Consider the following 25,651-nt stretch of genomic DNA (forward strand, 5'->3'; position numbering starts at 1 on the left):
CCAAGGAGGATGGACAGATGAGGGGAGAGAAGGAGGGTGAAGAGGCCGCCACTAGAGGGTCCCTGGGTTGGGACCCAAAGCAGTGGGCGGGCCTGGGTTCCCCCCTTCCCCCTTATACTGCACCTGGCTATGGAAGAGTGGCCATGACAGACTGCAACCAGCCCTTGAGCAGAGGGGCTAGACTTTGGGGGGTTGTGGTTGGCCACTGTGGCAGGAGTGAGTTGGAAGACTGCTGTCATCTTCCCACCCCCCAGAAGGGGGTAAGGATGGACTAGGGGGCACTGCCAGAGGGCAGTGTCCTGGAATGGACGTCGCCGAGTGGGGAGCAATGCAAGTCCAGATACCAGCACAGCAGACGATGGACGGGACACCACACCACCAGCAGAGGATGCTCTGCAACGGAAAAAGCTAATTCCCAGACGTGCCAGTGGGAGGCGCAGCGGTGGTGAGTCCCAACCCCATCACAAGGAGGAAGAGGCCTGTAGCATCAGGGGGCTTTCCTCCTCTTCTTCAGTCCCGACCACCTCATCCAGGCCCAAATCCTGCATGTTGGTACCTGCCTCAGTGCCAGAGTCTGGGTCAGGTGCTGGATGGTACAGCGGAGGAGCCCTCCTCTCGGATACTGCCAAACAGAAATGGCTGGACAGAGGCCCCAATACCGGGAAACTCCAGTGATTCCAGAATGACTGCTGGGCCTGCAGCAGCCACCACTGTTCTCCGGGCCAGGTGCTGGGGAGAGGGCCCGCACTGAGATCCGGTGGAACATAGACCATGCAGGGCTCCACCTTGGACTCATAGGAAGAGTCCTCTTGAGACCATGGAAAAGAAGGGTACTGTTCCCCCATCGACCGGTGCGGAGGGTCTGGGGATCGGTGCCACATTGGGGAAGTCTTCACAGACAACAGAAGGGCAGTTTTTCCTCTGGTCAGTATCCAAGGGCCCTGCACCAGGTATGAGCTCGGGGCAACATGCTCCCTTCTGCTCGACACACTTGCCATGGCCAGTAATTGTCCCATTGGGATTGGCAAAACCGGGAATGTCAACATGTCCCTGGCCCTGCCACTCTGGGGTGGAAGACACCACAATTCTGCTGGCACCACAATGTCCCCCTGGCATCAGTGGGTGGTCCTGCACTAGACTCAATGACACCTGTGAGCAGGGTGGAGTCAACGGTACTGCTATCGAAACAGGACTGGAGCAGAGGCCCAACAGAGGTCACGTTCCACTGCACTCCCCTTGTTTGTCCTTTCTCAGTATCGGGTGTCCCCTCTTGGAGCATCATTTCTTATGCTTCTTTCTCGGTACTGGAGAGGGGGAACAGTGTCGAGAAACACATGGTGTTAGGGGAAGGGGGGAGGCAGATGCAGTGTTTGGCAGAAATATGAGCCTCACCCAGGTAGTAGAGGCAGCGTTGATGTTCATAGCTCACCAAAAAGGAGCGAGGGAACCAAACACCATTTTGAACCCCAGAACCCTGGGCATAATCCTAGACTTCTCAGGGTTTGGGGAAGTCCCAGGGAAGAAAATGGGGAAAAACAACTAACTATACTATGTAGACTATATTATAAAAACTACTGCAATTGTTAAAACTATATACAATATCTTACGGAATGACACAGTAAGAGAGGAGCTGACACCAAAGATTCCATCTCAGACCATGCAGCAGTAAGAAGGAACTGGAGAGGCATCAGCTCACACCACTTTTTATGCCCTCAGTTTGGAGCAAGAGAACAGCTACGGCACATGTGCAAGCCAACAGACACCGCTTGCAAAAAATTCTGGACTCAGGCGCACGTGCACATGCATATCCCACATGTGGAATACAAAAAGGGACCATCATTCGAAGAAAGCAGAATTACTGGCACCTTTGGAAAGGACGACAGTTTACAAACTGTACAGCAAGATAGTAAGCACTGAAGTTTGCTCGATTTCAAACTTCTTCACTAATTTTTTTTCCACCACTAAGTTAAATTGCAAGTGACCCAAACACAACGATAAAAAGCTATTTGTATAACCTAGTAACTCTGATTGGATTTAAGATTCGTTTAATGTTTAAAAACAGGAAAGATGGTGCTTAAAAATAAGTTTGTTAAAAAAATAAAGTACGTAAAGCATTGCCCCCTCTTGTGATTTTTATCACAAGTTTCACTATATTTGGTTTTTCTCTCAAAGCTCAAGTTCCTGGAGGCAAGAGACTACATGAAAATCTCAGCATCGATTTAAAAAAAAAAATCTCTAGCCCTCATGCCCACAGAGAAAAGCATAAGCATGCAAACCAAATGTACTCTTAAAGGCTCAAAAATTGGAAGGCAATAAAAACACAAGCTGCACCATTTAAAAATCTCATGATTTGGGGGGGACTCAATTTTTGATAATTTAGTGTTGACAATATTGAATGTGTATTTTTCATTTCTTAAACTACCAACATTTACTTTATATTAACAGAATGAAAAGGAGGACAGAGGTGAGTATTATATAAAAAAGCATAACACTGAACAAGACAGCTTTCCCTGGCTTACGTATACATTAGTAGCGTGGACTATCTTCAAGTTACCCAAGATGTGACAGGCTACTTACTAGTAAGGTTCTCCATTTCTCAAAAACTGTTCTTGTTCTTTGGGACCTGCATTTGCCTTTAATTCCTTCACTATTACTCTTGCTACACTAGTACCTGAGTAGATCTCCCCAAGCAGGACCTGAAAAACAAACAATTTCTACATTACATAGTTTCAGTCACATTTAAAGAGGAAGTATCTGGTTTCCTGTTATACCTCAATTACACCACAGAGATATTAATCCTCTGCATTTTAAAAAAATTATGTAGATTTTTTAAAAATAAAAACTGGAGTTAAAGTGCTTCTAAAAAAGCTGCTAAAATTAAAACAGCGATTTACATAGTCTACTGAAGTGGAATTTCTGACTATTTTAAGTAATGTTTTGTTAAGCAGCACTGCATCTGAATTAGAGACAGCAATAAGACAAAACAAAGTGCATACAAATAGCAATACAAATTAAGTTCTAAAGACAATTTTCTTGTCATGTTCTTATTTTGAATAAATATAATTTCAATTGGTAATATAGGTCTCTACTTAGGAATAAACTGTCAACTGCAGAACTACAATATTAAAAGGAGGACTTTTTACCTTTCCAAACCAGCCATTTCCAATTTCTTGAATATAGTTTAGACTCTGACGTGCAACTTGAGACTTTGATCCTTCTGTTATAGAAAACAAAAAAATAGACACATCAAGCCACTCAAAATGGCCAAAATTACCTATGCTACTGTTGAAGAAATAATGCATGACCTTAAAATGCTAAAAAAAATTAGTTCTTACACTACTACTTAGAGTACACTACAATACAATGCACATATTAAGCTAAGCAGCAGAAAACATAGTTAAACATATACAATGACAAAGTATTAAAACAAGGCTAACCTAAGAACAGATGAACGAAAGCCAAGGCTGACACTTCTCAACTTGTTTAGGCTTTTGAACAGATTCAACTAGAAACTGATCCAAGACCACCAAAATACCTTTGCACAGTAATGCAAGTTAAGAATGGCGTGTAAACTTTAGCTTTCAACACATCCAGATATACTGCAAACCAACAAAAGAAAGAAAATCAAAACAGCCGAGTTTGCATTTGGTTCTGTAAATATATCTGCATTAGACGGTCATGGAATCTATTAAACCACTGTTTACAGGAATCCTACATAAATGGCAGAACACAAGCCCACAGCAAATCATGGAATACTCACTACTTTTACAAGCCCTGATTAGCCACCTTACCAGCAGAGCTCCAGTTCTTTACACACCGACCCAGCTGCTCTAATTGCAGCCTCTACCTATGTGACGGAAAATTCTCTTTTTAAAATAATGTACTTCAATGAAAATCCCCCTTGGCCAACTGCTGGAAAATCTGAAACCCTCAGCCCTTATCTACACTGGCAAAAATATACCCATAATTCACTGCCAGTGCAGCTCCACTGGTGGAAACAAGAAATTGCAGGGTAGACAAGGCTCAGATGTGTTTAACCATCCTGTCATCTAAATGGTAAAGAACACAGTGGTAAAGAGACCTAAGCCCTGTTGCCAATACAGTAACTCCTCACTTAAAGTAATCCCGGTTAACACTGTTTCATTATTAGGTTGCTGATCTATTACAGAACACACTCATTTAAAGTTGTGCAACGTTCCGTTATAAGATTGTTTCACTCGTCCCGCTCCACCCACCTGCCCGGCACTCCTGCCGGAGAGCAGGGTCGGGGAGCAGCGGCTTGCCCCATTCCACGCGGCGTTCCAGCTTGGGAGTGGGGTCAGGGAGTGGGAGCTTGCCCCGTTCCGCCCACTTGGCATTCCAGCTGGGGAGCAGGGTCAAGGCGCTGAGGCTTATCCCACTCCCCCTGTCCAGCATTCAAGCCAGGGAGCGGGCAAGCCTCCCACCCTGCTCCCCGGCAGGAGTGCCAGACAGGCGGAGTGGGGGCAAGCCCCCGCGCCCCAACCCCACTATGCCCTGCCTCAACCAAGCCCCACAATCATCATTGGTGAGTACAGTATTAAATAGTTTGTTTACAATTATTTAAAACTTATACTGTATATGTATATAATGTCTTTTGTCTGATGAAAAAAATTTCCCTGGAACTTAACTTCCCCATTTACATTAATTCTTATGGGGAAATTGGATTCGCTTAACATTGTTTCACTTAAAGCAGCATTTTTCAGGAACATAACTACAACGTTAAGCAAGGAGTTACTGTACAGTACAGCTTTTGTCACTGCTACTATGAGTTGCTCTAGTGGTAGCTCCCATTTTTGCCACTGTAGGCCAGGTCTACACTAGGAGTACTTTACCAGTATAGCTTATTCCATGCCCTCCTTCCCCACCCCAAAGCAAAACACCCTATATCTGAAAATGAACAGTTTTGCCAGTATACCTGTCTAAATCATGGGCTTTTTCAGCACAACTATGTCAGTCAGGTATCATAAGTCATCACAATCCTAATCAATACAGCTATAACAGTAACAGTTTGTAGTGTAGGCCTTGCAATGGAAACAGTCTTGGGGAGAGGCAGCAATCTGCTGGGGTGACCAGACAGTCTCTCCTTTTGGGAAAGAGGTGTGGGGGAGGGGGAGGAGCGTTAAATCAAGTGCTGAGATTTTGTGATCGTAGTCAGTTTTGCTTAAAAGTCAGTTCTGCAGAGCTTAAAGAAGCAGCTGACTAATCCTAATCAGTTTTCCTTTACAGCTCTCAACTTTGTTTTTAAAAACAAGTAGGAAAAAAACCCAAAAACCCAGGTACAAAGAGACAAACAGCACAAAAAGAGGGGAAAATGCAAATATCAGCAAATAGGCAGAAGAAAGAGGGCAATAAAGGGAGAACAGGCCTCTTTCAGAAAGTCTCCTGCTTTTTAGATCTTCCACCTCCCAGGTCTAAGATTTTTGGTTTGTTGGGGTTTTGGGGGGGGGGGGGGAGGGGAAGAGAATTGAGTGTCTGCAGTAAGTTGTTCCACACAGGGTTTAAAAGTTTCCTCACTGAGACCCAAGCATTTTCAATCTGAGTGCCATCAGCTTCTGCTAAAGCTAAGCTTCCTCTCCGCCCCCACAAAAAAAGTTTCAAGCCCTTAAGGTTGCAAAGACCATATTAGGAAGGCTAACTGATATAATGCGGTCTTCTTCTACAGACAGATCCAGAGCATCTATTGCTGCGCATATTTTTCTGCAACCTGCAGAAGAAAGAAAGTTAACTAGCCTTGTCAGGTTTCACTGCTGATTTTCAGAATCTCATGAGAACAGTAAAACTGATAGTTATTTTCATTCTGCTGGTGTTGGGAAAAACTAAGAGCAACAGCAAAGGAAAGCAGTAGATCTGTTCACCAGAAATGTATATAGATATAGACTTTTTTTTTTTTAAATGGAGCCTGGGAGATGCGTTGAGTAGCAGAGACTCCTGTCATTGTAACTAGAAGGCTGAGGACAGGAGAAACAAACAGTGTTCCTTCACCCTTGTAAAAGGAAACTGGGAGAAGGCACAGGAAATTGAAGGGCGTCTTTGTGTATAAAAACCTACTACCTGGAGAAAGATAAAGATTGGGCTCACAAGTAGGGTCCAAAGAGAGAACCCTAATAGGAATCCCAGCACCTTCTAATTTTCACAGTATGTTAAGGAGTGGGACTGACTTTTTACCTGCTATTGTCTCTGGACATAAGACCCTCCCAAATCCCACCTTTCATATTAGCCTGTGTCTAGTAAATTTAGTCTTTTAGCTACTAAGGCTTAGAAATTTCTTCCAGACATCTGCCTGTAGGGCATGAGACTGTGTAAATGACTGATAAAGAAACAGGAACACGATACACACAAATTTTGTGATAAAATAAGAGAAAATATAAGGGAAGAGACAAACAACACGACTTTGAGAAAGAGAAGGGTGGTGAGAATGGCCGGAATATGTTTAAAACAACTCAAAGAAATACACCATGATCTAATGTAAAAAAAGAAAAAGTGGCATGAAGTCAGGAGTGGAAAAGAGGAAAAGCAAATGCAATAGTGACAGTAAGTAGGCCTGACTGAACACTATCTGACAAAGATATTTACTGAATTGCACCAAACAGGGATTAATTTTCTTCTACTTTTTGGCCAGACTTGGTAGTAATATTTTTAAAAACATAAACAGGAAGATTTTTTTTTTTATACATAGTATACAAATGCTTTTTCCTTTTAAGTTGAAGGTGGTATAAACTTGTGGGGATGGCAGTAGGCTTAGTGCTCAAGCTAGCAGTAGCTGAGTACATTTTTCAAGCATGGGTTTACATACACAGATGAGGGAGGTTGACTGCCAGAAATCTTATAATTGGACCCTGAGGAACTGAGCACAGACACCATTGATCTCTGGTTTGGAGGGGTCTTTAAGCCTTCTTCAGCATGTGAATTCCAGACATGACAGACTAGGACAGTTCCTGTGGAGCTGTTATATTCCATTGTATCAAGGCCTAGAGTTCACCGATTTGTGAACCACAATAAAAGTATATCATTTCATAGCACATCATGCAAATGTACCTACAGTACTTACAGATTTAACACATGGGCTCAAATACCTTTAAATTACACTGATTATTGCTCATACATAGTGGACATGACAATTCCTAGACATTTCTAAGCCATTCCTACCCCATACAAAATGCTCTAAAGGTATTAGTCTACTTTACAGTCTGGATCAATGGCCTTCAAAAAGTTGTATAAAAAATAGATATCTTCTGATAAGAAAGTAAAAAGACACCTGAAATCACTGTGATTTATAATTCTCACTATTAACTTCAAAGCTTCCAAGCATTTTAAAGGTGCAATCCAGTTCATACATTTGCCTAGAGAAAATTCTTGTGGCAAAGTTAGACAGTCTCATGGAATCATTGGTAACCTGGAAAGACCACATTAATAGGTAGCAGATATGTAGAAAATTCAGCATGCATACAGCTGAAATATAAGATACTGTATTTCTTAAGCAAAAATTTAGTTAATGGTTTCCTTTTAAAAACTCTGGATAGTTACTGAAGTCTCCTTTGGGTCTCCTCTCTGAACACTTGCAGTTGGCTAAGGATGTATTGCCAGAGAGATTTCTTTGTATTAAATGAGAAGTGTTATGTGCATCTGAAAATAGTAATTCCATATTTTATATTAAATAGTAATTTGTGTGTAATATTTGAGATGCTGCAATTAAATTAAAGGTAGCTATAGTTTCCTATATGGGGACTGTGCCTTTTTTTTTTTTGGAAGTAGACATGAAACCTTTTTAATCACAGGGGAAAAATTAATCTGATTCAATTTTTCAGCATCATCCTCACAAATCTGAGGCAAAGGATGTTCTCAGATAAGTTCTCAAATAAGCCAATGGTGTGACAAACAGGGTTACAGGTACAAGTTTCAGATCCCCCCAAAATCTGCTAAAATGAAGCTCAATCTTGCTGCCACTTAAGTCAGTGGCTAAAATTCTTCTAGCTTCATTGAGAACAGACCCCAGTCCATGAACCACGACTATTAAGAGGCAAAAATTATACATGGCCAAACTAAGTCTCTCCATCTAGTCCTTTTTTTAATATTAGTTTAAGAGTGGAAAAAGTCATCTATTAAAATATTTACTGTGTACTCATTTTTGAAAATTTAGAGTCTGAAAACTATTTTATAGCTGATTTCTGAAGAGAGGGAATATGAATACATTTTATTTTGTATCTAACAGAAAAACAATTTTTTTCTGGATTTCATAAAGTTCTTGATGCTGCAATAAAAATGATTAGGCAAATGTTTATTTGTAAGACTCAGTCAGTAAACTCTTTAGTAAATAAACAATAGATTTGTGTAATATATACCGTATAAACAAGATGTACATATGAATATTATATTTCAGATATTAGAATACTAAATGACTATCACTTGGTCATCTTCAGTTTCATAGTAAGAAAAGGGTCACATCACCTGCAGCTGGCTGAAACTGGGATGGAGCTGGTAAAGCAATGGTCGGAACTGAAAGAGTAAACACTTCTGCTGGAGACTGAACAGATGGGGTATCTTCTGCTGGTGGTGTAAAATCTATTTCATCATCAAAATTATCTTCGAATTCCTGCAAGGGCAAAGATGTTAGGAAACCACGATACAAGGAATCTTCCTGCCTTCAAACTGGAAGACTAATATATTCTTTCACAGTGCATCAGATTTGAACATGAAAACTTGACATCAGAATTAGCAGCTCCAGAGTGACAAACGGCCCCATCCAGAGACAACTGCAATGTGTTTTATAATATATTTAAGTGGTTTTTTGGGGGGGGGTGTAAAATCATTTTGATCTAATGTCTTTTCACGTTCTCTAGTAGTTGAACAAATTTATTCTTTTCAACAAACCACTTCCATTTTAAAAAAGGACTTGTTTGAAGACAAGATTCCCAGAAGTCCTGCATTTCCAAAAACTATCTGTAGCAATAACTTTATTCTTTTTTCATTTAATCACAGTGTTATGAGGTGGAAGCACTGCTAGTCTGATATGCTAAAAATTACAGAAAGATTTCAAAAGATGTTGCCTCAGATGATGTAAATAACTTGATCGAACATCTACATTATCTCAAAGCAGCTGAGCCTAAGCTTCACTTCCAGTGATTCGAAGTAATTCCAAATTCACAGAGGTCACAAAGATAGCTATATTTGAATACTAATCAGAATTTTTCCACTAGGTAGAGTTTAGCTATTGTTAGGCTGTACCTTCTAATGACTTAACAGAAGTTCTGTAATCCTTTCAATACGTAAAAATGGCAATTAGACAAACAAAACAAGGACAATATAAGAAAAACTGAGCTTGATCATGTAGTCTTGCAAAGCATTAAACAACTAGTAAAATTATTAGCAAATATATACACTTAAGATAAACTTTTTACTGTAGTAAATTACAAGTAACTTGCTGTAGTATGCACTCTGGGCCAAGTTCTGCACTTATTTGTGTTCAGTGGTATTGCATAGCATCTAAGCAAGTAAAGAATTTGGCCCTTTCAGGAGAGGAAAAATGTTTAAATCACATCCACTGTAGAGTGATATTCTGAATCATTTGTACGTTAGTTATATCACTATCCATCCCAGATTACTTTTGTATCATTTTTAATTTCAATGCTTACCTTGAAGTCTATCTCTGGATCTTTACAGCAGGACACACAGTTCACAAGCAGTATTACCAGGACTACTAAACTACATGCAGCCAAAGCCACAAGAGAGGAAGAAACTTCATCTGCAGCTGTTTCCCCTAGAAATAAACACATATGCAGTTTTAAATAAATTTATTTAAGTCTTAAAGTTTAAAACTCTTTAAAACATACACTGCCTACCACTATTTACTTTGCAAGACATAAATGAATTTTAGGGTATATGTCTATACTGCAATTAAACACCTATGGCTGACCCATCAGCTGATTCGGGCTTGTGGGGCTGTAAAACTAGTATAGACATTTGGGCCCGGGCTGGAGCCCAAGCTCCAGGACCCTCTCTTCTTGTGGGATTTCGGAGGTTCGTCTCAAGCCCGAAAACCCATACTGCAATTTTATACCCCTATTGCCCGGGTCAGTACAGTTATTCAATTGCAGTGTAGACATACCCTCAGTGCTTCTGATAATTCTTGTTCACATCCACGGAATTAAGCATGGCTTGTGGAGAAATATGACATATTGGCAAATACCTAGAAGTTTTTGCACCTTCCTTTGCAGCATTACACATGTATAATAGATTAGGATCAACTGCTTTTTACTAGGGACGTTATGAAAAATGTCCAAAAATACTGCATATAGATAAACTGGGTTATCACATACATAGTCACAGATTTGCATGACATTTTACCAAACAAACAAATTAAGTCCTTGCCAGAATAGCTGCATTAAGAGGACAACACAGGGAGGGACAAGGAGTGAGAACCAGGGCAAAGACAGACATGTTCATATAGTTAATTGGGAGGATGCCAAGACATACATCTTCAGAATGACAGGTTTCAGAGAAACAGCCGTGTTAGTCTGTATTCGCAAAAAGAAAAAGGAGTACTTGTGGCACCTTAGAGACTAACCAATTTATTTGAGCATAAGCTTTCGTGAGCTACAGCTCACTTCATCGGATGCATACTGTGGAAACTGCAGAAGACATTATACACACAGAGAGCATGAAACAATACCTCCTCCCGCCCCAGCAGGAGAGTGGGGTGGAAGGAGGTATTGTTTCACACTGGATCTCCCAGCTACAAACTCCCCTACAAGAACTCAGACCATATCTCTATACTGCTTCTAATAGCAGTTGACCTCCTGAACACCAGACCACCCATTCACCACTTGAGCACAGCTCTGGACTGCCCCTAACCCATTTCAGGCACTGGGCATTAGTTTGCTCACACTGCTCAGTCTCCTCCTAAGCTCATCCTACTCCAAAATGGTATGGACCCAATACGTATGGCATCAAAGGAGCCCAAGGGGATGCTGAGTCCCTAGGAGCAAATCACCCACCAAGACCCCCTCAAGGCCTTTGGCCAATATTACAACGGACTTAGTCATCAAGCTAACAGAACCTGAGACACACCAAACCACATTGACAGTAATGGATCAACTGACAAAAGCAGTGCCTTTCGTTACTGGGGCACTTCTTCCCACAGCCGAGGATACTGCTAGTCTCCTCATCATGCATGTTCTCCCTCTACGGCAGGGGTGGGAACCTACAGCCTACGGGCTGGATCCAGCCCATTGCTTAATTTCATCCAGCCTGCAGCAAGTATTTCTAAACATATAGACCTATGACAGTAGCCGGAAGGAGGTAAGCTGCAGACAGCAGCTGTTAACAGCAACACTGGGGCAAGGTGAACCTCCAGCCACTCTAGTGCGTTATGACCCTACAATAGCCAGTGCTGGAGCCCAGCAGCGCATACCTCGTCCTCGGCCCTCGCGTGCTTCCAGTGCTCTAGTGGGGAGCAGCCAGTAGTGTCCCCAAGCCACCTATGCGTGCCTACGGTGGTGTTCGGGTTGCAAGGGTTGTAGTGTGAAAAACTGCTATCTGACTGAATTTGCAACCTCAGCCATCATACTAAAAAAAGCAGGAGAGTTGAATGTTTATTTTATTTTTTTAGAGAGAGAAATATATTAATTTAAGTTGCTTTTTATTTGTGTGTGGCCTGCAATTGATTTTTTCTGTGGCTCAATGGCCCATGATAGAAAAAAGGTTCCCCACCCTTGATCTACAGCCTTCCACTTCAGACCGGGGATCCTAGTTCATAACTCGGGTTTGGCAGGAGGCATGCCACCTACTAGAGGTGCATCTCTATTCACCAACTGCCTACCATCCACAAATAAACAGTCAATCAGAAAGACTGAACCAGGAATTGGACCTATACCCTAAGTTCTTCACAAATTACCACCAGAATTACTGGGCTTTACAGCTTCCATATGCACAATTCACATACAACAATGCAGACCACGCCTTGACCAAGATGAACCCACATTTTGCCACTTATGGCTTCCACTTCTGTTCCCACCCCACACTATCCACAGCATTCATAGTTCCTACTGCCTTAGATCTGTGTCGTCATATTCATCAAACACAGGAAGAGTTGAAACAAAACAGATGCAGCCAAGGCACTATACAAACACCATGGTCACTATCACCGGCAGGAGGGCCCTACATTTGCAGTAGGGCTGAAGTATGGCTAACACCCAAATAACTCAAAATGAGTTGCTCGCACATAAGCTGGATAATGAGCACCTAGGACCCTACCAGTTCCGCAGGCAAATCAACCCGGTAAACTTTGAACATCAACTTCACCACTTCCTGAAGGTGCGCTCTGGACTGCCCCAACCTGCTTCAGCCACTGACATTACATGATGTTACAAACACTCTCAATCATTTTGTAGTGAAGCTGATTCAAGTGTTAGGAAGGCCAAAGAAATTAAGTGGAAGATTTAGGACTGAACAAGATTTTTACAGTGCGAACAAAGGAATGAGAGCATCTTAAACGTCAGGGACAAAACTGACAGAATTCAGTGATCAAGTTTATGAGATGGAACAAGAGAAAGGAGCCAAATATAACAGCAAGCTTGCTGACATGTGGAAAGGGAGACTAATAAAGATGTTGAAAATGATATAATAAGGGAGAACTTCGGGAGAACGATTAATTCAGTTTTTGACACAGCTTGAGCTGGCATCCAGTAAACATCAGAAGAGTCTTAAGAGCACATAGGACAACAGACATGATAGAGATGACTATGGAAGACTGCTGGGAGCCAATGCCGCTGCAAAACAGAGCAAGAGTGAAGAGGACAGAGCCAAAAGGGGGACAGAAGGGCAATATAAAAACCAGGCTAGTGGACAAGTGCAATAGACAGAATTCAGGTCTGCAAAAGTTATTTCAATGTAGGTCAAACTTGCATAGAAGTCTTATAATTTGTGACAACTGAGAACTAATTTATCATGAATTAACAAGCCCAGGAAATATCTATAGCTGGAAGATGACAGTTATGTGGGAAAGCTGGTACAGAACACTGCTTTTCTATTCCCAATGCTAGCCCTTATGAGAGACAAGATGGATGATGTAATCTTTTATTGGACCAACTTCTGTTGGCAAAACAGACAAGCTTTTGAGCTTACACAAAGCTCTTCAAGTCTTGGAAAGGTACTCGGAGCTATAAAGGTACTCGGAGCTTCAAGTCTTGGAAAGGTACTCGGAGCCACAGCTATATACAAGGTGGAACAAACCATTAAGCAAAGGAGTTAACAAAGGGGACGGCAACCTTTCAGAAGTGGTGTGCTGAGTCTTCATTTATTCACGCTAATTTAAGGTTTCGCATGCCAGTAATACATTTTAACATTTTTAGAAGGTCTCTTTCTATAAAGTCTTTAATCTATAACTAAACTATTGTTGTATATAAAGTAAATAAGGTTTTTAAAATGTTTAAGAAGCTTCATTTAAAATTAAATTAAAATGCAGAGCCCCCCGGACTGGTGGCCAGGACCCAGTGTGAGTGCCACTGAAAATCAGCTCTCGTGCTGCCTTTGGCATGCGTGCCATAGGTTGCATACCCCTGAGTTAACACATGTTGCAAGAGACCATTAAAGGTGAAGTGGGCAGTTAATACCTCACAGTCATAAGACAAAGGAGCATTAGTGATTTACATATTGTTCTACTGAGCCATAAATCCAATGTCTTTTTACTGAGTCCATGACTTTTAGTGTCCAGCAAAGTTATGCTTTTAAGCTTTTTAAAGCATTGTGCAGGTTTTCTTTCACGATATGGACCAACACAGCTACAACACTGTAAACAAGAATGCTACCCCTTGTCATTTGTCTCACATTCATGAATACAAGTTATTCAAAACACTGTAAAAAGGTTAAGGAAATACAAACAGGAGCATGAGAGCTGGCATAATTGACCATAAATCCGAAGGATAAATCTGGGAGTTGTTACAATCCAAAATGTCAAGACATACAGTCTTTCAGGTTGCAGATGAATGGCCAATTATAAGAGCAAGGCAAGGACTTTGCATGCGCACCAAAGTACATGTAATGAAAACCCTTATAAAATGTGAGGAAGGGTTGTTTTGGGGAGGAAAGGAAGTAGAGCTGTCAATTAATCGCAGTTAACTCATGCGATTAACTCAAAAACATTGATCGCGAGTAATTGCAGTTTTAATCGCACTGTTAAACAATAATAGAATACCAACTGAAATTTATTCAACATTTGCAATGTTTTTCTTATACATTTTCAATTATATTGATTTCAATTACAGCACAAAATAAAGTGTACAGTTCTATTATTTTTATTACAAATACTTGTACTGTAAAAGAAACAAAATATATAGTATTTTTTAATTCACCTCAAACAAGTACTTAGTTCAATCTCTTTATCGTCAAAGTACCACTTACAAAGATAGACTTTTTTTGGTTACATAACAGCACTCAAAAACAAAAAATGTTAAACTTTAGAGCCTACAAGTCCACTCAGTCCTATTTCTTGTTCAGCCAATCACTAAGTCAAACAAGTTTGTTTACATTTACGGGAGATAATGCTGCCGGCTTTTTTATTTACAATGTCACCTGAAAGTGAGAGCCTGCATTCACATAGTGCTTTTATAGCCAGTGTTACAAGGTATTTACGTGCCAGATATGCTAAACATTCGTATGCCCCTTCATGCTTCAGCCACCATTCCAGAGGACATGCTTCCATACTGATGATGCTGATTAAAAAGTGTGTTAATTAAATTTTTGACCGAACTCCTTGGGGGAGAATTGTATGTCTCCTGCTCTGCGTTTTACCAGCATTCTGCCATATATTACAGCAGTTTTGGATGATGACCCAGCACATGTTGTTCATTTCAAGAACACTTTCACTGCAGATCTGACAAAAGGCAAAGAAGGTACCAATGTGAGATTTCTAAAGATAGCTAGAGCACTTGACCTAAGGTTTAAGAATCTGAAGTGCCTTCCAAAATCTGAGAGGAACGAGGTGTGGAACATGCTTTCAGAAGTCTTAAAAGAGCAACACTCCAGTGCAGAAACAACCACAACTTGAACCACCAAAAACAGAAAATCAACCTTCTGCCAGTGGTATTGGACTCAAATGATGAAAATGAACATGCAACAGTCTGCACTGCTTTGGATCATTATCAAGCAGAACCCATTATCAGCATGAATCTCCTCTGGAATGGTGGTCGAAGCACGAGGAGATATATGAATCTTTAGAGCATCTAGCACATAAATATCTTACAACGCTGGCTACAACCGTGCCATGTGAATGTCTGTTCTCACTTTCAGATGACATTGTAAAAAAGCGGGCAGCGTTATCTCCTGCAAATGTAAACAAACTTGTTTGTCTGAGTGATTGGCTGAACAAGACATAGTACTGAATACACTTGTAGGCTCTAAAATTGTATATTGCAGTTATTTTTTTGTACATAATTCTACATTTGTAAATTCATCTTTCATGATAAAGAGACTGAACTACAGTACTTGTATTAGGTGCAAATATTCGTAATCAAAAATAAATATAAAGTGAGCAATGTATACTTTGTATTTTGTGTTGTAACCGAATATATTTGAAAATGTGGAAAACATCCAAAAATATTTAAATAAATGGTATTATATTATTAACAGCACAATTAATCACACGATTAATCACTATTAATTTTTTTAATATCGCTTGACAGCCCTAATATGAAGACCAGTAATATTGCTGTAAAAGATTAGAATGCAGTTTTAACTCAGAATTATGGACTCTATGTTAGTGTATAATTAAGAGTTATGGAGCACTACACACCTCTTCTACCTTAACCTGGTCATTCCTTACTTTATTTGTGAAAAGTTAGCACCCAAGATTTTATTTATACTATAAACTCTTTAGGACAGGAACCCTCTCTTTGTTCTGGGACTATTAAATACAAAGCCGAGCACAATAGGGTTTTGGACCATGGTGGGGTACTACCACAGTACAAATAAACAGTACTATTTGAGTGTCCAGACAAGTGCAGTGTGAATGTGTGTATGTAGGGGCTGTCAACTAGGGAATCGGGAGGAGCATGATTGTGGGATGGGGTAGAAGTAGTGTGTTTGAGTAGGAGCACACTGTTGAGAAATGAAGAAAAGGTAGGCTGGGTGACAAGGATGGCAAGGCAAGCTGAGCAGAGTAGGAATTATGTTAGAGTAACATCACTACCAAGAGAGGTTCAGTTCATTAACCTGAACGTGGCCTGTGGTGCTACTGAAGGGATGCATCTTGTACCAGTCTTTTTCACCTTACATAGTTTTTAAAACTATTGGCTCCTTTGTGAACATTTAAAGGAATTCTCCATCCCAGGAAACCTAGTCAACCTGAATAAGTGAGCTCTCTGCAGTAAATTTAGGCAGGGGTTTGGAGGTGGTGTAATCTGCTTTCCAACCCAAACCCAACAGGAGAGTATGTTAATGCCTGCTGCGTTCCTCCAAACAAAGGGGTTAAAGCCAGTGGATCCTCTCAGTTGCAGACTCACCAGTTCTGCCAGTGTTTTGCTGCAGAATGTCAGTACTCCAAAGGCACAAAATGATTCAACATTTCCTTTTGTTGCCCCCCTGTCAACTTTCCCTTTCTGGTCCAACACATCAATACATAATGATTCTATGACTTTTCTGACCTTGCATATGCAGCAAGGGAATACCTGATTTGGTCAGGAGAACATATTTTCAATTAGAAAATATTAATGTCTATTTGGAAGTCTTGAGTGACTGCTAAATTAACTTCCCATTCACTTTTAATACTAAGTAACCATTGTAATACACAAAAATAATGGAATGGGCTAGGGAAGGACAGCTGGAATACCGCAGATTAAGAATATTATATAATACCATTTAGATCAAAACTGACATTTATAAAACCACCCTAGTCGACTAGTAACCAAGCTTAGGAAAGCCTAAGAAATTGAGTTAATTTGTCTTTTTTTTTTTTGAAGATACTACAGTCTTTTAAAAATATTGTACTAATTCAAGTGCACAAAGCCTCCCTTGTTTCCATAAAGTTTTACTAACATCAAAAGCTACACCTTGAAACCAAATGCACTCTGAAACACTTTAATGACTAAGAACATCCACCCAAAATGACATCTTGATATAGGGTCAGAACGTGAAAGGAAAAAGTAGTCAACTAATTGTCCCTAAAGATAACCTTCAATTACTGTGGACAATGTTCAAGTAATCTGAACAAAAACAGTGTAGGTCTACAATCAAAGGAATTTTTTTCTGACACAATTACTTTACTTATTGAAGGTCAACTATTTGTTACAGAGAAAACATGTATAAACATCTGCTTCTACCTTTTCCATATTCTTTCCAGGGTTTAAGTGTTGAAGCTTTAACAGATTAATTGTAAAACAGATTTTTGCCTTGGTCTTCAGCATGAGAGTTAAACTGAAAAAGAACCCCTCACTTATTCTGTACACGTTTTAAAATTAATTCAGTTGACATAATGAATCAAAATATGGTTTACAAAGATCATATTGGTGTATTTTACGACGTTTAAACATTTTTACTCAGACAATAGAAGTAAGAATTATTAATGCAGAAATTATAACAAGTTCAGAAGTTAAGAGATTTCAGCTGTAGTTGGTGGCTTTGATTTATTCCCTCAAAATGGCTCTAAGCATGCTAATCTAATTAGATTACACGCACACCACTATTGTAAATATTGACTATTTATTTGAACACAACAGACATCTTAGTACACCACAGGGTTACTCAACTATTGCCTTTGAGTCAGAATTATGTAGCCAGGCACGGAAACAGCTCTGGTAGCAAAACAAATTATATGCATTCAAATAAAGTCTTCTACATAATGCCTATATATTTTTCCATTTGTAATAATTTAGAAATGTCAGCAATTTGTTGCATAATCTATTCCACATCTCTGACTCAAGTTTCCTCAATTAATAAGGCTGGGTATAGTATATGAAGTTACACATACACACACCCAGATTTTCTGAATTCTGAAAGCAACAGTAAGTGTAACACTGAAAATGTAAAATTTACAGATGTTTAAAACAAGAAATTTTGAAAATGACTGATGAATCAGTATACCTGTTTGTAGGTTTACTTTGTACCTTAGACCTCTCTGCCCACAAATCCATTTCCTCTAGGATGATTGAAAGCTACTTGAAACTTAGAAGTAACTGCCTTTTAAATAAAAGAAAGTTGCATAAAACTTTCCTTCTTTCCCTCCCAGCTGCGTTTCAGGTAAAAGCACTGACTGAAAATTACACTTTGTGGGCTATATTTACAATTAGGGTGCTCTTCACTGCTCTGGCAACAAAAAGTAGCGTAACAGGCACTCTTCTTTGAATCACCAGAACAGCACTCTCAGATCCTCTATATTCAGTCAAAAACCAGTGAGAGTTTTAAGTTTCTATATCTTGTGACTGGCCAGGAATCCCACCCTTTCTAGCGGTAATAAGTTTATTTCTTTATTTATTCCTACTATCTGGTCAAAAGACATCAAATATTACAATCATGACATTCTGATTTATGAAAAGCCTACTTTAAAAATATGTAGTTTAAAAAAAAACTGCTGTAGACAAAAGAAACCTAAAATCCTCATCTGTATCTTAAAATGAGGCTGAGAAATTCTAACTCTCTAAAGGGAAAAAATATCTGTCAACAGGAAAATTAACTGAGGGAAGTATTTAAACAGGCAACAAAACAATAACTCATTACAGTTTAAAGAATATGAATCCTAGCTCAAACTAACATGTTAAATTTTGAAAACATTATTCTAGCTATATTGAATGGAGGTACAAAAACAGTATCTCAGTACTTTAATCAAGAAAAACAGCCTATTTGAAACATAGTAGTCCTCCAAAAGAGTTGTTAAATGTGGAAAGAGAGTAAGAAATATAGCTGATTTAAAAGTGTACTACTCTTACGTTACTTTTCAGTTATTCACGAAACACACAAATTAAAGTCATTCACTCTTGGAGATCAGACACATTCTTTTCATGAAGTTTGGAATTTTTGCTCTTGCTAATTTTGAAAAATTATTTCTCAAGCAATCAAACTGGACTGGTAAAAAGCAGACTTTAATCTGTGTTAGACAAGTACTGTTAATATAATTAGAAAAAAGGTGCTCAACAGCTCATTCGTAAAACCAGTTAGCCAGCACTCTGTCATCAGTAACCTTACGTAGAGCACTGAAAATTGTTTACTTCATATTCTGTTGAATCTGAGATATAAGTAGTAAGATTACTGTGGTTTCTCAGGTGCTGCAATCAATTTGAGATAACCTTAACTGGAGAGCTGAAGAATTTACTTTGACCTTCTAATTTAAACCAAATCATAAAATGTAGGACCATTAGAAAAGACATGTGTTAAGTATACTTTCAGAAAAATATGATTTGACAATACTATATAATCTAGGTTGATTTTTACTGGAGATTGACTGCACCTAAAATGCTCCTTGTGAAGGAAGCAACACTAGACTAATTCAAGCAAATCTTTGAAAGGTTTTTCTTCAATAGGTAGGCTGGCTGTGCAGTCCAAAATGTGTTCCCTGTGAAATGTTACCATCTCCTTTCACAATATAGAAAAACTACTTGCAACATTACAAATTGGCTATCACCACACGGTCTGTTCTGTCACTAAACGTGGGAGAGGAGAAATGAGACACAAACCTAGACTGGAATTTCCTATTTGCTTCTGAAGACAGACATGTACTAAGTCAAGAACCACAGCAGTTCCATCTAGGACACTGAAATATAAAATAATAGCATGAAACAATCTTAGACTGCATCAGACATTGGGATTTGAAAATAGATTTTCCTTGGATTATCCCAAAATATTGTATATTTGTCTGATGAAAGTACATAATGAACACATAGATGTCTATTGAACCATCACTTTGCAGCTAATTAAAATGTTTAAAAAGGTACTATATCCCGAGTATACAATGGAAACGGGATTAGTAAAAGTTATAGGTGGCTAGAACTGCTAAAACCTGTATACCCACTTATAAAGTTTTCTGAACTACTTGTTTCCAAATCCTCATGACTTAATTCTTCATGTCTGAGAATCCAAACTTTGTCTACTCTTTTACTGTTGTGCTTACCACATTTTAGAATTGGATACAGGGAGTGAAGGAAGTCATGTTTATGAGCTTTGTTTACTACTGAATTAACATACTAAATGCATTGTCCATGCAATTTACATTAAAAAGGGGCTCATTAAGGACTATGAATGCCAGTTTTAAAATATGCAAAGTAGCTTTCAGAAGAAAATCTAACAGCATTGGAGTCTAAAAGCTTGAAAAAGTGTTTATATACAAATCAGATTTTTTCAAAAGCCCTTTGGCAATATCTGTCTCCTCTTCACATAATCCAGAGGTGGGAAAACTACGGCCAGCAGGACCATCCTGCCCAGCTCCTGAGCTCTCAGCCGGGAAGGCTAGACCCCAGCCCCGGCCCCGCCCCCCACTGTCCCCTCTCCACCACAGTCACACCGCCAAGTGGGCAGCGCGGTTTGCACCCACCCACCTCCCAGGCTTTCAAATAAGCCTGTCCTGCCACTCTGAGCGGCAAGGTAAGGGGGCGGGGGGAGGAGAGGGTTGGGTAAGGGGCAGGAGGTCCCGGGGGGGCAGACGGGGCAGCTGGATAGGGCGGAGGTTGGGGGGGGTGGCAGTCAGGAGACAGGGAGCGGGGGGGTTGGATAGGGGGTGGGATCCTAGGGGGGCAGTTAGGGATGGGGGTCCCAGGAGGGGGTAGTCAGGGAGTCCCGGGAGGGGGCAGTCAGAGGACAAGGAGCAGGGGAGGGTCCTGAGGGGGACAGTCAGGGGGCGGGAAGTGGAAGGGGGTGGATAGGTGATGGGCGTCAGGCTGTTTGCAGATACACAGTTTTCCCTGCTCAACCCTCCATACCGTTTTGCAACCCCGATGTGGCCCTCAGGCCAAAAAGTTTGCCCACTCCAACATAATCCCTTGAAAATGCATTGGGATAAATATAGAGAATTTAAACATATTGCTTCTGTTGACTGGTTTAGGAAGGAGCATCAAAACAACAGCCTTAAAAGAGAAACTACTTATACTTCCCAAGCTACAGGAAGAATGTGAAGCTACAGCAATCAACTGGGGAAGCTAGTGAAGGGGGAAGAAAAAAGCGGTAGAAGATGACCACCTCAGAATACAGAGTAACAGCCGTGTTAGTCTGTATTCGCAAAAAGAAAAGGAGTACTTGTGGCACCTTAGAGGTGCCAAAGGTGCCACAAGTACTCCTTTTCTTTTCACCTCAGAATAGAGAGCTGAGCACAGAAATTCTAGAGGGAGGGGGAAGGAAGAGCTCTGTAATTCCCAACATTACAAAATAAAAGGTGAAATACATATGCTTCACTTCAACTATTTTCTTTTAAGCCACTATGGACTGCAACTTTTAGGCATTTAGGATAACAGATGAATAAATGCTACTTAAAAATGTGACTAGAAGCTTCAAAATTTGGTCTTATTTGGGGGAACTGAAAGCTTTCATCTCTGCATGATGAATGCCATGGAAGAATATTGCTTCACTACTACTGCACTAAAATCACTAAATATAAATACAAAATCCAGTGTGTTCCTATTACCACACGGTTACCATGATTAACTTAACATTACTTTAAACATAAGTCAGACAATTTTATAATTGAAGGTAATGCCCGCAAAAGCAAATATGTTACTTTCCAAAATGACATCTGTGCAACATATTCGATTGTAAGTCATTAATACACAAAATATGATTTTTTCAAAAAATCTTACAGCATTATGTGGTGGTTAGACGCTATGATCTTTACATATAAATACAATGCTATGAGCTTATAAGCACAGATCAGATTTTCACCACTTTCTTCTATTAGAAATAAAGAGGCAAATAAAAAACATATTGTAGGGTACAGTATACTGGAAGCTGCATACACACAAGAAATGTTCTAACCCACAGTGTACAGATCTATGTTGAACATCCGTAGTTAACAGTAAAGTTATTTGCAAATAAAAGTGAACACTGTGTTAATCATTCAGCCTATATATCAGGGTTGACTGTCTCCCTCTCAGCCAAATTCATTTTATTGCAATCCTACACATTCGATGGAAAGTTATGCTATTGTTTCAGTTAATGTTTTTAATAAAAATTCAGATGTATACATTTCAAGGAGGGCTGTCAAGCGACTAAAAAATTAATCACAATTAATCGAGCTGTTAATAGAATATCATCTATTTAAATATTTGGGGATGTTTTCTACATTTTCAAATATATTGATTTCAATTACAAAGAATTCAAAGTGTACAGTGCTCACTTTATATTTATTTTCGATTACAAATATTTACACAGTAAAAAAAATAGTATTTCAATTTGCCTAATACAAGTACTGTAATACTATATCTTTATCGGGAAAGTTGAACTTACAAATGTAGAATAATGTACAAAAAACTGCATTCAAAAACAAAACAAAGTCCACTCAGTCCTACTTCTTGTTCAGCCAATCACTCAGACAAACAAGTTTGTTTACATTTGCAGGAGATAATGCTGCCCACTTCTTGTTTACATCACCTGAAAGTGAGAACAGGCATTGGCACTCTTGTAGCCAGTGTCGCAAGATATTTACATGTCAGATGCGCTAAAGATTCATGTGTCCCTTCATGCTTCAACTACCATTCCAGAGGACATGCATCCATGCTGATAATGGGTTCTGCTCAATAACGATCCAAAGCAGTGCAGACCAACGCATGTTCATTTTCATCATTTGAGTCAGATGCCACCAGCAGAAATTTGATTTTCTTTGTTGGTGATTCAGGTTCTGTAGTTTCTGCATTGGAATACTGCTCTTTTAAGACTTCTGAAAGCATGTTCCACACCTCGCCCCTCTCAGCTTTTGGAAAGCACTTCAAATTCTTAAACCTTGGGTCAAGTACTGTAGCTATCTTTAGAAATCTCACATTGGTACCTTCTTTGCCTTTTGTCAAATCTGCAGTGAAAGTGTTCTTAAAATGAACATGTGCTGGGTCATCATCCAAAACTGATGCAACATGAAATATGGCAGAATGCGGGTAAGCTACTACAGCACTAATCTTGAAGTTGTCATAAGAGTATCAACTGAACATGCACTGAGCAAGGTAAAAACCTGAAGGGAACGCTTATTTCACATATGCATCTACACACTTAGGATTAAAACAGGGCAATGGTAGCTTGTGGGGCCCAATGGAGGACACAAATAGAATCCGTAAGCATGGTGAATTGGGGGGAGCATGTAGGGAGTGAGCAATATTACTACTAAGAGTTAACATCACAATACTAATGTGATAGTGGACAACAGCTTTCTTTCTTTTTTTTTTTTCTGACACTGAGTCAGATCCAGAGTAGTCTATTATTCTGAAATACTTAGATAGGTGTTCCAGGTAGTTCTGTGGCCATTCTTTGGTTTTTCAGTTCACTTACTTCATACTTATAAGTATCAGGCCTCTCTGTTTCTGGACAATGTATTATTTGAGGGCTTGTATTATCAAGGTATTACTGAGAGCACATGTTTGAAGCGTGCAATCTCATGTGTATCTGTAAAATTGATTATATGGTTTTGCAAATGTCAATGGCTCTGGGGTAAAGTGTAAATCCAAACAGGAGACCTATTGGTGAGAAACTACAGGGGCTTCGACTTTTCTTCCATGTTAGCAATTGTTTTCAAATGGAGAAATATTCTGGAAATTCTACCTGACTTCTTCATTGACATGACTTTTGATTCTTAGATTGTTAGCAGTTCAGGAGAAGGACCATATCAGACCTTTATTTGTTCTACAAAGTCTCCAAAATACATTTTAAGATCTATCTAAATAGCTACAGAACCATAGCATGCATAGACATGGAAACATGATGGTGCCATTCCTAGTATTTTCTTACTCAAGTCCCTGAGTTTTCAATGCATATAGATGACAGGCTAGGACCTTAAACCAGTTAGCCTGTTTAAAACTATGTCACAATACATATTCTTGATAAGGCCTGATTTGTAGGTTAAAACAAAACAATACCATCAGTGGACTGTCCTAGATTCAGAATGACAGACTCTGAAGCGCATTCCGTTGCGCGCCCCATTCCTGTCATCCTGCATTTTTTCTCCTGTACTCTGTTGAGCAACTCTTAGTCAAAAATAACAATTTTTCTCATGATAATGCCCTTAACAGCTATTTCTGCAGTGGCACAATAGACTATATCATTGCATAATAAAATCAAACAGCCCTTAAAATTACAGCATTTATATGTTTTACACTAGGTCTGTTACTCAGAAAACACCATTCATCATCTTCTGACACACTGCAATCAAGCAACAAGCACAGGTTAACAGGAACTGGTGAAGGAATGTAACCTGAAGTTCAATCTCTTTTAAAAAGTAAAGAAAATTAAAACACGCTCTTCATACAGCTTCAGGTAGCTCTTATTTGTCTTATATTGTACTGCAAACATCTATTAGCAACTGGTACTTAGTAAGAAAATACACTATCAATTTATCTGACTTCTGCTGATGTGGTAACTTCAGCACAATGTTAGTATTTTGAAAAAATAATATTTCAGATCACTGAAACTATTTCAAGTGGAAACTAAACATGTTCCCTCATTTCAATGTGCCCAGAATATAACAAAGTTATAACCACATACAGGAGTTTTTATTAGGTTATATCTGAACCTCTCACACAGGCTTTTTAAAACTCAGATGTTAAAGGGCTTGTCTATATGGCAATTTACTGCACAGCAAACCAGAGTGTATATCTAAAGCACCCTAGCCTGTCATTGGCCATGTGGATCCTGCTGCAGTTGAGCAAGGATTGAAACAGCATCTGCTGTTGATACATTGTGAGAGAATAGTGATCCATGAAGCTGTGAATTAAACTTCACACACAGATTACAGATTAAGTACATTTTGCAGACGCATGCCCTTGAAATTACCACCTCCCTAGTTGGGTGAACCCTAAGACATTTAAGAACAGAAGCATGTGCTAGCATATAATACGGCAGGATGTATAATCTTATCTACTTTGATAGTTGTGGCTCTAATCCTTCCCTTTTCCCTGCAAAGGCTACAAAAAGCCTGATTAACCACCTAAACAGCTTAGTTCCAAGAATATACAAATTCTATAGCACCTAGCTGAAGATTACTAAATATCCCATTTTGTTACTTGTATAATGGGGCAGATATGGCATTGGACTCGCAGAAATTAACTCCGAGTGCTTCACAATTTAAATTAGATATAATAGTAAGTGATAACCATCAGAGGTAGAAAAGAGATTCAACTACAATTCCTCAACTTGAAGAAAGCTGGGTAGACAACACAAGTTGAAATTCTACCAATACACAGTTCACATCTCCTAATGGCAGATTTCAACACCATCGTCTCCCAGCTCTTCCAAGACCTACTGAAGATCAGCACCTACTTCAAAAGCAGCTAACTTAAGATGAACCAAGGCAAGACATAGCAGACACTAGTTCTAAGAAGGAAATGCTTTTAAGGACTTGCCTCCTCAATAACATCGCCTATTGTCAGGGGCACCAGCCAATTGATTGTAAAGTTGTCCCCGTGGTCCTTCTCAACTTCCTAACTGCCCATGACTGAGAGAGTCTTTCACTTCCACTTACAGATGT

At 39.6% G+C, this 25,651-nt stretch overlaps 1 protein-coding gene across 4 annotated transcripts in view; it reads right to left on the reverse strand.

Moving 5' to 3' along the window:
* Nucleotides 1-25,651, reverse strand: part of LMTK2 (lemur tyrosine kinase 2) — an 89,457-nt gene that overhangs the window by 58,683 nt on the left and 5,123 nt on the right. For 3 of the 4 annotated variants that reach the window (XR_012161124.1, XR_012161123.1, XM_073362133.1), the window contains exons 2-5: nucleotides 9,651-9,775; nucleotides 8,467-8,611; nucleotides 3,144-3,217; nucleotides 2,578-2,696 (exon numbers count right to left, since the gene is read on the reverse strand). Coding sequence is in view for 2 of the 4 variants with exons in the window: in XM_073362133.1 (XP_073218234.1) it covers nucleotides 2,578-2,696; nucleotides 3,144-3,217; nucleotides 8,467-8,611; nucleotides 9,651-9,775 (463 nt within the window). In the remaining 2 variants the exon portion in view is untranslated. Of the gene's footprint in view, nucleotides 1-2,577; nucleotides 2,697-3,143; nucleotides 3,218-8,466; nucleotides 8,612-9,650; nucleotides 9,776-25,651 lie in introns of those variants that run through there. The other variant, XM_073362134.1, reaches the window with a different exon arrangement.

Source organism: Lepidochelys kempii, chromosome 10 (assembly GCF_965140265.1).
Source record: "Lepidochelys kempii isolate rLepKem1 chromosome 10, rLepKem1.hap2, whole genome shotgun sequence".
Taxonomy (NCBI): domain Eukaryota; kingdom Metazoa; phylum Chordata; order Testudines; family Cheloniidae; genus Lepidochelys; species Lepidochelys kempii.